This window comes from Seriola aureovittata, chromosome 15 (genome assembly GCF_021018895.1).
Source record: "Seriola aureovittata isolate HTS-2021-v1 ecotype China chromosome 15, ASM2101889v1, whole genome shotgun sequence".
In the NCBI taxonomy this organism is placed as follows: Eukaryota; Metazoa; Chordata; class Actinopteri; order Carangiformes; family Carangidae; genus Seriola; species Seriola aureovittata.
Genome location: NC_079378.1, coordinates 4004002 through 4018405, shown reverse-complemented (window position 1 = coordinate 4018405; position 14404 = coordinate 4004002). Strand labels below are relative to the sequence as shown.

General features: G+C 39.9%; 1 protein-coding gene across 5 annotated transcripts in view; it reads right to left on the bottom strand.

Annotated features, from left to right (window-relative positions):
- Positions 1–305: 305 nt before the first annotated feature.
- cadm1a (cell adhesion molecule 1a) overlaps positions 306–14404 on the bottom strand; it is a 350946-nt gene continuing 336847 nt past the window's right edge. For all 5 annotated transcript variants that reach the window (XM_056397312.1, XM_056397314.1, XM_056397315.1 and 2 more), the window contains 2 exons: positions 10170–10298; positions 306–5910 (listed from right to left, as the gene is read on the bottom strand). In XM_056397312.1, coding sequence (XP_056253287.1) covers positions 5792–5910; positions 10170–10298 — 248 coding nt within the window. In that variant the 3' untranslated portion in view covers positions 306–5791. The remainder of the gene's footprint in view (positions 5911–10169; positions 10299–14404) is intronic.

The window sequence follows — 14404 nt, the reverse complement described above, 5'->3', positions numbered from 1 at the left end:
GCCAACCTTATCCTTAAAGTTCTTTCAACTTCTGACATTTTGACTGTACATTTTGCAAGTTCTGTGAATAGTCCATAAAAAGGATTTTGTGTATCACTGAACCCACTGCTCAGACTGTCAGAATGAAACAGGTAAATGCAGTCAGGCTTCATCACCTGAAAAAAAAGACAGAAAGAAAAGAGAGAATAATAGACAAAACAATATTTGCTGCTGTGCATCCATATTAGTCCACCTACTCCAGATTTCCCTGCGATGCATCACCATCATATATTAACATCTGAAGTAAAAAACAATAACAACACTGATTATTTTGGACATTAATATCTTTTCTTTTTTATTAAGACAAGAACTCTTCATTGTTTTGTAAAAATGTCTATTTATGAACCAATACAAAATATGTATGGGAATGTGGAACTCCTTTTCTCCAATAATACACATTAACATTTCCCAAGAACAGCAGAGAGACAAAAAGAATCATCTAAAAACAATGACTGGTGAAACAATCAAAACTTTTTGGGAATCAAACGAGTTTTCTAAAGGCGGTGGTGTGTCGAAAGTGACAGTAGTACAGCCACAACAAGTTTCTGATCCTGCTTCATTCCAATAAACAGTGTACTCTTTATGACCTATGTCAACACAAAGCAATACTTCAACACATCTTTTACAGTGCACCAAATATTAAGAAAAACACAGAAAACATGTACAACATATATGCAAAATATCTCACCAATTTTGCCTCTTGGATCTAAAGTTATGTGTTGCACTTGATATGATGAGGATGTATTGTACTTGTTTTTTTATGTCACTGATAGGTGGGGCCTTAACTTTGCATTCTACCTGAGATGCAGTCACATCAGTCCGCAGCGCATGAACCTGAGACGGGACATTATCAAAAGAATTTAATGTGGAGAAAATTACATCAGTTACACTGTGAGACCAAAATCCATTTTTGTTTTCACTTTACTAAGTGTTTAATAGAAATTAAATTATAATACAATAACCTCATATATCATTCTGTTATTGAATCCTCACCATTTTTGAATAATTAAACATTTTCAAATGTATTTTTTATGATGTTTTGTTCTTGTTACTTTTTAAATTGGAACTTTGGAAGAACAGAAAATGTTGTTGTAAGGAAAAGAAATTTGGAGCAACACTCCTGCCGTTCCAACCCACAAAAGGTTTAATATTCACAAATAAAATATTAATGCATCAGCCTTAAGGGAGAGGACAATATTCACTTCTATTCCTTTATTGGCAAGTACATGTTTTGACGTCTGATTTAAATGGAAGCTGCCACATGTCACTGAAGCGAAATAGTGCTCACTGTAAAATGCAAATCACACAATCTCAGTCTTACAGATGAAGTGACATCTGCTCTGTGATTCATAAAGCAACGATAACAAGTCAGTTAACAGTTTTAGCAGACACCAGACCGTAAAACATCTAACCTAATCGGTACCCTCCCCCACCCCCACCCATCCACGTAACAAACACAAAACAGTGTCATCAGCATACAGTGTTAACTTAGTGGTAATTCCTTTCTGAGTACAGAAGTTTTAAATTATCTCAAGTTTTAACAGAAGAAGAAAACAGTTGGAGAGAGTCGGACACAGCATCTTTGATCTTTGTCTTCAACATCCCTCCTGTAACTCCCGTCTACAACTGCCACATCCAATGGAAAAGCTAAAAATATGTCCACAGCTCCACGAAGCCCTCCCGCCTTCCATAATTGCAGAAAAAAATATATTGAATGAATTTAAAATTGCGCTGATGCGTTATGCTCAGGAAAGTGAAAATTTGCACAATGCATGTCACAAGAACCTCCTCAAATGCCTTGGACAACCGTAAACCCACATTCTCTATATGGAAAGACTTAATGCTGTCTTCATGCATGACCATGATATATTAAAGCTATCGCATTGAATGTGTTGCACATTCACAAAATCCAATCAAATGCTTTAACATGGCAAGAGAGTACTGAATCTTAGATGTGAGTGTACACAAAGCAAGCAACTCCATTAAGGTCCAAAGAATCCATTAATTTGCCAATGAGGGGTTGAGTGTAAAAGTGGTGTTCAGTGACATTTTCAGCGTGAAATCATGTGAAATCTGTTACTGTTGCAGTGGAGAGGAGAGTGTGGTGCAGTGCAACTTCAGGAAACACAAGCAAATATTCAAAACACCAGCAAATGAAGCAAAGATCTGTACCACGGCATTCATAGGAAACACGCATAATCCCATTGGACGACACACACAAGGCATGAAGACGTGTGCTGGAAACACAGAAAACACAAGCAAATACAGGAACGCTGTAACACCACCGCAAGCAGCCAGCAGAAAAAAACAATCCATTCTCTGTTTGATAATCTCAAGGAATAACATGTTGAAATTCACGGCCAGGAATTTCATCATTTTAGGGGGCAAGGCCATTTGGCTTTTAGCATCACAAAAATTTTTAGGGGACAAAGGCCGTTGAGTGATTTGATGCCGACAAATAAATAAAACAAGAAAATAACACAAATGACATGAAAATCATAAATTATTCACTTTTCAATATAAATAATAATAAAAAAAATACATGTTTTAAGATGCAGTCTGTTATCATGTATCAATTTACCAGAATCTATACATATGCAAATATATTTCATTTCAGAGAAACTTATAACTTTCAGTAGATGTATCTATATTTATATAAATCATTTTGCACAGTAAAGTTCAATATCTATAGTTTATGTCATTCTTGTGTGACCATGTCCCGCTGACAAAGGCTGGAGCTTGCCAAGCTGTCCGTGACTCAGCATCTACTGTTCTGAGATCAGCTATGATATTGCAGCATTAAAACCAAACTTGCGCAAAACTCCAGATTTTGACATTGACATGGGCACAAAGGCCGTGGTGGCTGTAGGGTGTTTCTGGGGCATCACTGCCAGAGGGAGGGGCACCGACGGCCATGGCTGTCGTGATCGCCGTGAAATTCCTCCCCAGGGTGGTGACCCGTCTAAAAGGAGCAGTGATGAAACATACGAGATTCTTCTTTGCTACAGCGGTGCCAACATTAATACGAGTGTTTTCTGTATTTGCAGAGTGTTTCCTTACGCTGTTGTCAAATATGTGGATGGATTTATTCATTGGCTTATGTTTTATATATTTGCACTAGCTATATTCCCATGACTTAGTTAAAACATGGTGCTTATGCGTCCGTGCTAATTAACATTTTATCCAAACAGTTATGTAGCAACTGTTATACTCTAAATGGCTGTCACATTTTATACGAAATGTTTAGGGTCATAAAACTCATTGTTGTTGCTGTAAAATACATTTTCTGCATCTTAATCTGTGATGTTAAATTACATTATATCTTATCAAAAAGAAGTGAATGTTGGAGGTTTTGGATTTACGCTGCAGAGGAATGTGGACGGTCGACCTCAGCAGGAAATTAACTTCCACTTTTTTTTGTTATAATTTGGTTTGTCCGGTTGATTCTTGCTTTTCAACTTCAGTGCAACTTTAATTTGAAAAACCACAGGAATAGGTGCCTTGACAAATAAAACTTGAGGAACAGTTGCAGCCGCCGTCGGGGCTGGTGATAAGTGTTGATAAAATGTTCTGAATGATGCGATGTCGTGAAGCCGTGAACTATTCACACGCCCTAGACCTTCACCTCACTCACTCACCCACAACTGCAGCGTAGAGGAAGGACTCATTAAGGGAGATGCTTGCTGTGTGAACACATAATAATGACAAATAATGCCATCAATAGACCATCATTGCCACGTTAAGGGGCCAGGGCGTTAATGCAAACCACGGATTAACACCACGGAGCGCAACTTGTGGATTAACTTCTGTTACAAACAATTAATTACTTTTGGCATTCCTCAGTGCTCCCCAGCTGGCACAGCAAAACAGATCCTCGTTCAGTTTTGGCAGGTGACACATAAAGCAACGATAGAGAAGCAGAAGGAATGGGAAGGAATGATTTTTCTTTTTCTTTTTTTTTTTTTTTAGCACGCACACACATGCAAAAAATATCAAATGTTTAAGCACTCAAGCTGCTGCACCAAAGCAAAAAAAACCAACAAAACATAGGCTATATATTTAGAAGGTGTGATGAGGGCGGAAAGACTGACCTGTCTCTCAGAGCGTTACAGTTTGAAGACATTTACTTTCCCAAAGATTTGCTTGTTTTACAATTTGACAAAAACTCACAATGACCGCGATACGGTAAAATCCACAAAGGTACTCCATTGTAATTCTAGTAAGTTGTAAAAAATATTTCGTAGTAAGGATTAGTGTACAATACGGTTGTGATTCCATTGGCTTGATTTACACTGGACTGTGTGTCTATGAAACAACATGAACCCGCTGATGGGAGGACCTGGATTGCCACGACCTTCTTCATGTCTTTGTACAGCTTCCTTAACGCAACACAAATTTGATTGAGTTTGGAGTTTGGTTAAGGCTGTTTCTCTTTTCAGTTACGTTATGTACAGTACTCCAGCATCTTTTGGCTGCTGGTTGGCTAATATTAATACCAAATATTTTTTCAACAGCCTTTTATTACTGAGGCATCTTAACTGAGAGTCTGCCAAATCAAAAAAAAAAACAAAAAACAATTTACATTTTCTGACTTTCCCATTTGGAAGAAAATATATTCTAGAGCGGGAACAGATGGAAATCAATTGAATCTCATCATTACAACTCAATAAAAGCCGATGGGGAAAACAGGGCTACCATTCAGCCAAATAAAACGAAAAATAATACTGAACAGAGGAAGAAATTACCATAATGAAATGGCAGCGCAGTGAGGAAAAATAATGTACTACTTCTCTTTGCTAAGAAAAGTAATTGTTTAAGATGCAGCAGTGCATCTGCTCTGAAGAACAAAATGAGGCTGCTTCAAATGAATTTAAAAGCTGACTTGGCCCAATAAAATTATCCTTTACTGCCTTCCTTCTGATTATGTTTTGAATTTGATTGGAGCAGGGCATATACAGTATATCCAACCTGTTTCTCATTTATGTCCTTTGTACAATGATATGTAAAGCATTCCATGCATTTTTGGAGCTGTCAAAACTTCAGGGGGAAGAAAACAGAGAGGGAAGTAATGGCTTGAGACAAAATCACAGTATACTGGAAAGAGTTTTTGTTATGTTTGAGAGGATGCGTGTGTGCAGATACATTTAGGGAAATGAATAAAGTGGCTGTGTAATTTTACCCTCATACAAAAGCCAACAGCACATTGATAATTACAAGTGGGAGAGATGAAACGGGAGAAGGGGAGCAACGAGGTTATGCAAATGAGGATCAACACAAATCCAAAGTATGGGTAGAACGAAATAAATTCAGAACAAGGCACAGAATTTTCTGCAAATGGTTGAACTAAATAAAATTCGTACCAGCAGTTAGGGAGGTGTCGAATGGTGAAGCTCTCTACAGTGATTTCTGGCACACCCTCCCACCCCCAACCCATCCCCCTTCTTGAGTTTACCGAAAAACCGAACCCTCCCATTTTTTCTCCTTTTTTGATTTAGATTTTTTTTGTTTTTTTTTTACACACAAAACATTCCATCTACATCTGCAGACTAGACTAAACAACGGCTTAAAACCAGGCCTTTCTTTTAAAAACCCACTCCTCTTCCACTTTTTCACCCCTCTACTCTCAGTGAAAGTGATCCTGAACCAACTCCAACAACTCCCCCCCTCCCTCCCCTCTCTACCCCCTTTGCCCGGCCCCCAAAACCAGCGCGGTGTCCCAAAGAGGACACCAGAGTGAGGGGTCCTGTTTTGATTAGATGTAGTACTCTTTCTTTTCGTCCGAGTTGGTGTGGCCACCCTCTGCGTTGATGATGGCTGTATCTGCGTCCGCTGCATCGTCTGCTCCTTTGGCTTCGTGTGTGAAGTAGGTACCTGAGGAGGGAGGGATGAAGGACAGTGTCACGGACTGGATAATAGCCTGCTGCTTAGATGATACAAAAGATTAAAATGTGGACCCCTACATCCAACAGCACCTAATTATGCAAATCCTTCACCATGTGGTCATTTACACACACCGAACACCGGCGAGCCGTAATATTACACATCATTTCCCTTCTCTTTCATTCAAGATTGGCACATGAAAATCAGGGTTTTTGAAATAATCTCGAGTGCGGGGAAGAGCTCGGCTCACACCTTCAAATTAACCTTGTCAAGTTCAGCTGAGAAAAAAAAAAAAAAAATGAAAAAAATAAAATAAATAAAAAAGCAAACCACTTCAAACCTAATTTAGAAGATTTATTCATATCCTATCACGGTAGGGTTTGATAACGAAGGCAATATTCCAGAACGAATGGGGAAGGGCAATTCCACATGTAGGAAAAAAAACTAAATAAAAAAAGCACAAATGCTGCCTGAGTCGATAGAAACCAGGTTTTCAGCGGTGCTGTAACACGGGGATGGTGACATGTTAAGACTGCCTGTCAGAAAAAGCTTCTCTTGTCTTGTTCTCCTTATTTAGGGGGGAAAAAAAAAAAAAATGAAATACTGAATCTGACATTTTTACAGCCAGTTGGGCCGCCGCTCTCCTATATCTGCTACTTAATGTATCTGACTTTTGGCAACGCAGCCTCAGTTTGAACACTCATATCACAATTATGCAGTAATCCGCCCCCGTCGCCAGTTAATAAAGCCACACTCCTGAGCTCATTCTCAAGGCTGTGGGATGTTCCAGGTAAGTGTTTTGTCGAGTAACTGTTATGGAAAGTTTCCTACGGAGGCGGTTAAAAGTTGTTTATATTTTTTCTGAGTGACCCCGCCAGATCACAGTCTCAACATTTCTCTGCATTGTTGTAGCCGCAATGCCTCGCACTCATTGCACCCTAACTTGTAAACAACAGTCAAAGTGGCCTCCATTTAATTTGTTCTTTTTGCTGATATTGAAAACATAATGTGAACAGAAAAAAATGGCATTGTGAAAATAATTCTGGTTCATTACAGCTTGTTTTTTATTTGCACATAGCTTTGCCCATCATTTATATCAGATTCAATCATTTTGTATTAACCGAAGTAACTGCTGAGATCGTCACGGCTACAGTGACGCGGGATGTGGCCGTCAGACGATCAAAAGCGTAGCAGGCCTTTTTCTAAATCATTGTATTTAAAGCAGAGTGCACCAGTCTTTAGCAATCCCTCATTACACAGGCAAACTGTGTGCGTGGACGACTACGCCAAGTTTGGTGGGTCAAGGTTGAAACATAAAGTCAGTCTGTAAACTGCAATGGATGTTTACAACAGACACAGAGAGGGTAGTAATTTTACCGTTCACCTTTCTTTCTCTTTCAATGAAGTTTGACTGACCCACGGGTCTGTTTAAAACCTGCCTCACTGTCCTCGTTCCCCCTCAGATTTCCTTTTAGCACAGTCGCCACATTTCCCGATCTCAGCATTAAGTCAACGAGAAAAGTATTATTACTGCTGATGAGATGATGGGCAGAAATACAAAAATAAGGTCCCAGTCGTAATAAACTATAATCATCCTTTAGAATCCGCCTGGCTGTCTTTAATGAATCATGTAAGAGCCAGTGAACAGGACACAGGATGTTTGTGTTACTAACCTTGTAGGTTCAGCTCTCTGTATGAGCCTGTATGCACCTTTTGATTTTTGATCTTTTTTTATACTTTATTTAATCAGGAAATGACACTGAGATTAAGATCGCATTTACAACTGAGACCTGAGTACAGAAAAATAAAAAATAAAATAACAGCTTTGCTTAACTTTGTTTAAATGTTTCGGTTTAATATTTGATAATGACCATTTATGTTTGTTTGAATTTACAAAATCCATTTTTGGCCTGATGAACACGAATGTCACTGACTGACTGAGTGACTGAGTGACTGACTGAGTGACTGAGTGACTGAGTGACTGACTGACTGACTGACTGACTGACTGAGTGAGTGACTGACTGACTGAGTGACTGAGTGACTGACTGACTGACTGAGTGACTGAGTGACTGACTGAGTGACTGAGTGACTGAGTGACTGACTGACTGACTGACTGACTGAGTGACTGAGTGATAAAGTTACACCATTGGTTGTTGCTCTTTCAAAAAATGATTTGGAGCAAACAAGCAGTGTTTCCAACTTTGTGCCTTTTCAGACCTTTTTTTTTCCCAACTTTATTTTCAAAACAGCTCCTACTGACAAATCTAGTGACTTTTTGAACAAACTTTAGCTTTCCCTCGGCAGACACACCTCCCTATGCTGACTGCACTGTGCGAATGAGCTTCTCACTCACTATTTCATACTTGTTCCGATGTCTGACAACAGAAACATGTGAATGAGACCCTGTTTATTGGGAAGTCAGCTGTATTAAAATACTGTATACGTGAGCACAGAGAGTCGGTGAGAAGCAAACAGATAAAGGGCTGACACTAGGCAGAACCAAAATAACGACTCAGTCCATCTATACAGAAAGTTTTGACCTCGCCTTTTGGGTTTAATAATAGATATATTTTAGCACTCTAGATATTATTGTCTTTGTAAGGATTCATAAGATAAATTTCTTTATCTGGACTGTTGAGTTCCCACTTGTAGAGATCTGGATTTGCGGCTTCACCATGCTCTGTGGAGCTTTGTTTGTTATCCTGCTAAACTGTGAATCACCAGGCCTTAATAAATCCTGTGTGTTTTTAACCACAGAGCGGACTGTGGGGTGGATCATGTTTAGGCCACTGGGCAGGGGTAAGCCTGCCTCTACATTGCCAAAGACAAAACAGACAAAAGATCTAGACCATTAGTTTTGACGGCAGAACGGCTAAACTTTATCGGCAGGTCCAAGCAGCTGTTGACAGACGGCAGTGATACAAACCGAGCGAACCGAGCCAACGGACTGAGGAGGTGAGGCTGATTCCAAATAAACTGGACTGTGTGGGTCCGCTGTGCACCGCTCCTATAAACTACTGTCAGTATCACGAACCCTACTGCACTTTAACACAGTGTTTCCTCTGGTCGGAAACATTTCAGCTCCCCGCTGAAATTCTTCAGCAACATCCAGCTTCTGAAGAGAAATGTGAGGAAACGCTGAGCTGCAGCATCAACCATAAAATAAGAACCTGTCTCATCTAGACTTCTACGCCGCCTCATTTACAGTATTTCCTTCCTAAAGTGGTTAATGTATCCAATTCCATTTCCTCCTGCATAAGAAATATCATAGTGTAAAATTCATTATAGATTATAATTATTTCTGTTATGAGGGCAGCATATGAGATGTGTTCTACTACTCAGCATGGCAGCATGAAAAATGTAATTTTACTCACCATCAGTAACCCGTAGCCTTAATAGCCAGTTTTCCATTATTTGAATAGCATCCATCCGAGGATGTAAAGAGAGGTTTCCACGGAAACAAAGTAAAGCGTTTACACCTCATACACCTCATCACCTGCTGGTTCAGTTTGTTTTAGAGGAAACAATAAGCTGCTGAGAAAATTAACAGGTATAACAATTATATATAATTATCATTTAAAGATTTACAGTTCGCTCTGTAATTCTTACTTGTTTTAAATCTGTTTTTATACCTGCATGTATAAAGTCATATTGTTTGTCTACGTTCCTGATGTTAATCCTCAAGTCACTGTGTTTTCTTACGCTGTTTTTAACTTATAGAGTTACAAGTTGGGAGGAACCACAGGCTTTGTAAACTCAATATTCAGGAGTCCTCTGGATAATTTCATGATTCTAGTTTTATGTTATGGCCATTAGGTTAAGTTTTTAAATCATGTCAGTTTACCACAGCGCATGTCTGTAAATACTACAACACCCATGAGTCTCTGCCACCGTTACTACGTAGCAGAAGCCAGTCAGAGGTAAGATTCGCAGCTGTTTTATTTATTTATAAAGCTTCGTTGGCAACGTAGTTGATAATTCATCAAAAACTGACCCAGAATCAGACAGTGCATTCATCTTAGCTGCAGACTGTACTATCCCTTTTGTAAAAATGTGTTATCTTTTGCTATCCAGGGTATTTTTTTCATATTTAATTCATGATGTAGTAACACACTTTCTGCTGCTTTCTGAGATTTTTCTCATATGGCATCTGTCATATTGGGAAATAGTAGGGAGAAGTTGCCCCATGCAGTTTTAGTCAGTAAAAATGAAATGTGTTACTATTTTTATTCATTTTCAGATGCCATTACCTTTGTGTCTTGCAAAGTAGCGCCCCAGGACGATGAGTAGACAGAGCATGGCGAAGACGACCACGGCCACCACTCCTCCGATCACTGCATGGTCCACTGTTCTGGGCGCTCCTTCTCCAGCTCGAGAATCTGAAAGCAAAAGCAAAAACCAACTCAGTGTGGACGGACAAACAGCCGCCGGATCCCTGCGGGGCCGTGGGACCGGTTAAATGTGATAGAGATGGAAACCACACTTCATTTCAGTGGAGGAACCTTGGAGCTGCGAGGCAAGGTGAGTTTATTTCTACAGCACCATTCAAACGCAAGGCAATTCAAAATGCTTTATAATTAAAAGTAGAAAATTGAGATGACATTAAAGTAGCATTTAAGAACTGAAAGCTATTGATCAAAGTTAATATCCGTTTATGGACGTGAAGGGCCCTTCCTGTTATAAAAGAGGAGCAGACATTTTAACCAACACCTCCACTCTGCTGTAGGAAAGTGAATAGGAGAGAAGATGATTCACATAAATGTTGCATTGAGGTGTGACCTGAAGTTGATTCTGCATCTGCAAGGCACTTGTATATCAATATAATGCAGGCTATACATTACGGATGCATTTTTGTGCTTTTAGCTTATTTGGATACCATTATTCCAAACACTTAACCTTCACTTCCAGGCTAATGCTTTTTTCTAAAGACTTATTTTGCAGAATGCCAGAAAGAAAAAAGAAAAAGTGAAGTCAGGACACTGTACAAGAACCCATTCTTAGCAATCAGTTCATGTGGAACAGACCTTCAGCCCCTACCATCCATTACCTGTAGTAACTGGCTAAAACCCCCATCCACGTGCTCCTCCAGCCCAGTTCCACACTCAAGGGATTTGCTGAGTGAGCTCCAGGAAACGGAGAGAGCGAGCCACAATTTATTAACGAATAACAGGAAACAGAGAGAGAAACACCGTGGATAACATCACCTACCGCCCGCCTCCGCATTTCTGCATCACCCAACCCGCAGGTAAAAAGGAGTGAAGGAGGCGGCGGGGGCGGCGCAGTGCTACCTGTCAAACTCAACAAAACATTACCTGATAGATCTAATAGGTTATTTTGACTTCAGATTTTCTTTTTTAGTGCTGGGCAGATTCAATTAAACTGAGCAGGAATCCTTCTGACATCCAATTCGCTCTTGTCAGGCTGCTAAAGCTGTGCTTTAACACTCTTTCCTATTACGATGTTAATGTGGACTTTGGCTTTGGGGGAAGTGGGAAAGTGTGTGTGTGTGTGTGTGTGTGTGTGTGTGTGCACGGTGTGGTCAGGAAGGTGGGGGGGCGGGTTGAACGGTTGCAGAGAATCATTCTTGGTTGTCTATATTAGACTTTCCAGGTGTAAGTCTCCGCACTAATTTTCATTATATCTCATGTTGTCACACATCATGAGCTCTTCCTCGTGGATTCACCTGTGTAAAGACGACAGAGTCAACCAGCGTTGCAGAGCCTTAATCTGGCTATATATAACCAGTCTGGCCTCGTCAACGTTCAGGGGTCACCAGAAACTTCCTCTTTTATTTTGAGGACCGTGAAGTATCCACAGCAAACTACATGGAAACCATTTTTTCCCCCCCTGGTTGCTTTAAGATTAGAAATCCCCCTGTCTGACAGCTTGTTCCAGCTCTTCATTGAAGTTATATGATGCTTACACTCAGAGAGAGATTCAAACCGAAGAGTTGGGTTTTTTATTTCATTTTATGATTGCACCATTCCATCAAAAAAAAAAAAGAAAGAAATATTCTACACTGCGCGCCATTTTATACCCATATCACCAAAATTCAGCCTGACATAAGTGATATTTCTGGAAACTTTGGGATCTCCTCTAGAATTTTAAATAAAGTTAGAAGAAGTTTTTTTTTTTTTTAAATACCAAAGTGCCACAGTTTTCAAGGAGATATTTGACAGCAGGGTGGAGAGAGATAAAAAAGGAAATCTCTACCTGGTGGCTAATAATGACCGTCAGGTGACATGAAAGTACTTTAAAGGATGATACAATCTGAATCTTATTTCCATCGCTGCGACCACCATCCCTATTAATAATAACAACACTGTACACTCAGTAAGTTAAAAGCTGAGATCTCAGCTGTGGGTGTTAATGAATCCAAGCTGACTGTTTGCTTTTTACTAGAGCTGACAGTTCGTTAATGTGTATGTTTTATCATTTCATTTGTGCAGCACTTAATTTGTTCCCAATTAAGAAATAATGTATAAATAATCCACGTGTCAGGAAGAAGTGCAGTGTGACACGTTCGAGAAACAAACACTTCTTCTGTTTCCCAAACTTGACAGAGAACAAAGAAAACAAGAAGAAAAGAGAGAATCTCTTTGCTCTTATGTAAATAGCTCATGAAATCCTAACAGCACCTAATGTTCTCTACCTATAAACAAAACAAAAAGAATTCATATTTCCTCGTTGTCGCAGGAGGATTCTGTAGCGCGATGCTTCATGGGTTTAGGTGTTCTGGTGTGTTTTGTCATTACTGATCATGCATTGCCAACCACGCTCTCCAGACATCCCCCTCTTCTCCTCCCAGTTTGATTGCAACAAAATCTTCTTAAAGATGTATTTGATTTTTAAATCTAAGTGATCACAAGGCCGGAATCTCTAACTTTTTAGGTGAGCTGCTGCTGTTGTAGCAACATTAGAGGAGTTCTTGTTGGATTGACAAAGCAAAAAAATAAATTCTGTCTTAACCAAACCAGAGAAAAAAGAAAAAGGGTTTTTCTGGGTTCCATATTTAATGAGCCCTGTTTGTGAGACCGGAGAAGTGTCTGGATGTGCTGTCAGTCTCTGCAAGCACTCAGTGCCAATGATACCATAGAAAGCAATTTGCATGTCGTATCAGTGAGTATCACTTATGAGCAATTACTGTCACCTCGTGAAATTCAGTACATTTGTCTTATTATCTCACATGGGGGAGTCAAACTTCAAACTGCATGGGTCATTGTTTTAGCAATCAAAGGAGCGCACAATCAAGGCAATTTTAGTTATTGCCTGTCCTCAAAAGTCATTCCTGTTGTGGATGAAAAAGTACCGACGAGCTCCACGACAAACTGTTTCCTCTGACTGCAGCTCTTAATTACAAGAGGAAAAACAGAGGAACTGCTTCCCACACACGCCTGAAGCCTAAATTCACAAGTAATATCCAACATGGCTCGAGCCATGTATGAAATTATGTTGTTGCTCCTGGTGTCGAACCTTTGCACAACTCTTGAGCTTTCCAGCTTATTTTTGCTCACTGTTTTGGTTTCGGGGTCATTGAGCGTTCACTCTCATCAACCCCGTCTCCGGCTGCCGTGGAGCAGCTGTTTTCAACTGACTGTGAGCAGGTGGACAAAGTTAACAACTAGCTGGTGAGGAGCTATGAACTGTAAGATAAGATAAGTTTCCCTCTAGTTGTTGGTGGAGACCAAAGCAGAGCAGAAAAAAGAGAGTAAATATTGGATTTAAACTCTTCCTGTGTTCACAAACATGGCACCAACGGGATGATAATGTTGCTTTATGTGTCACCGTCACGCCGCATGTTAAGCAGAACAACTTTAGATTAGTGTTGGCGTTATATTTGTGTCTGTTGTTTCCCTAAAAATGAAAAATCTGTTTTTCATAATACGCCTGTGTTGTCTGGACTTACCTCAACACCAACACACAGCTCTGTCTCTCTTTGAAATGTGCCTGAAATGTAAACGATTAATCAGGAATGGGCTTCAAAACAAAGTGTCCACCGGGCTAAACAAAGCAGGACACAGTCAATCAAGAGTGTGGTCATTTTGGCGAGGGAGGAGAAACGCCTACCTTAAGTGGGAATGTGGAGTATCTCATTTTCATAAGACATGTTGACAGAGGCTTGATTTGAGACAGAGGAGATCTACTAATTGGATCTTCTAATCTGCTAATTAAGCATTAGTGATTCCACTGGTATGCCCGTGCTGCCTGCAGATAGAGGGGCAATCAGGAATACAGCAGCGCTGTGTGGGTGGGGTGTCATAAGAGCACATTGGCTTGTCAAGATCCACTTCCATTGCCCACAACACTCTCGGTTAAAGAGTGAATGTAATTAAAGTCCCAATGAACCTATTCATTGAACCTATTTAAAAAATGTCAGTTATATCTTTTGCCTCTCAGGTAGCGCACTACGCTGCTTACATACAGAGTAACTCGGCCGGAGATTTATCGTGTCTTTTTTTTTCTCGAAAAAACGTCAAAAAGTGTG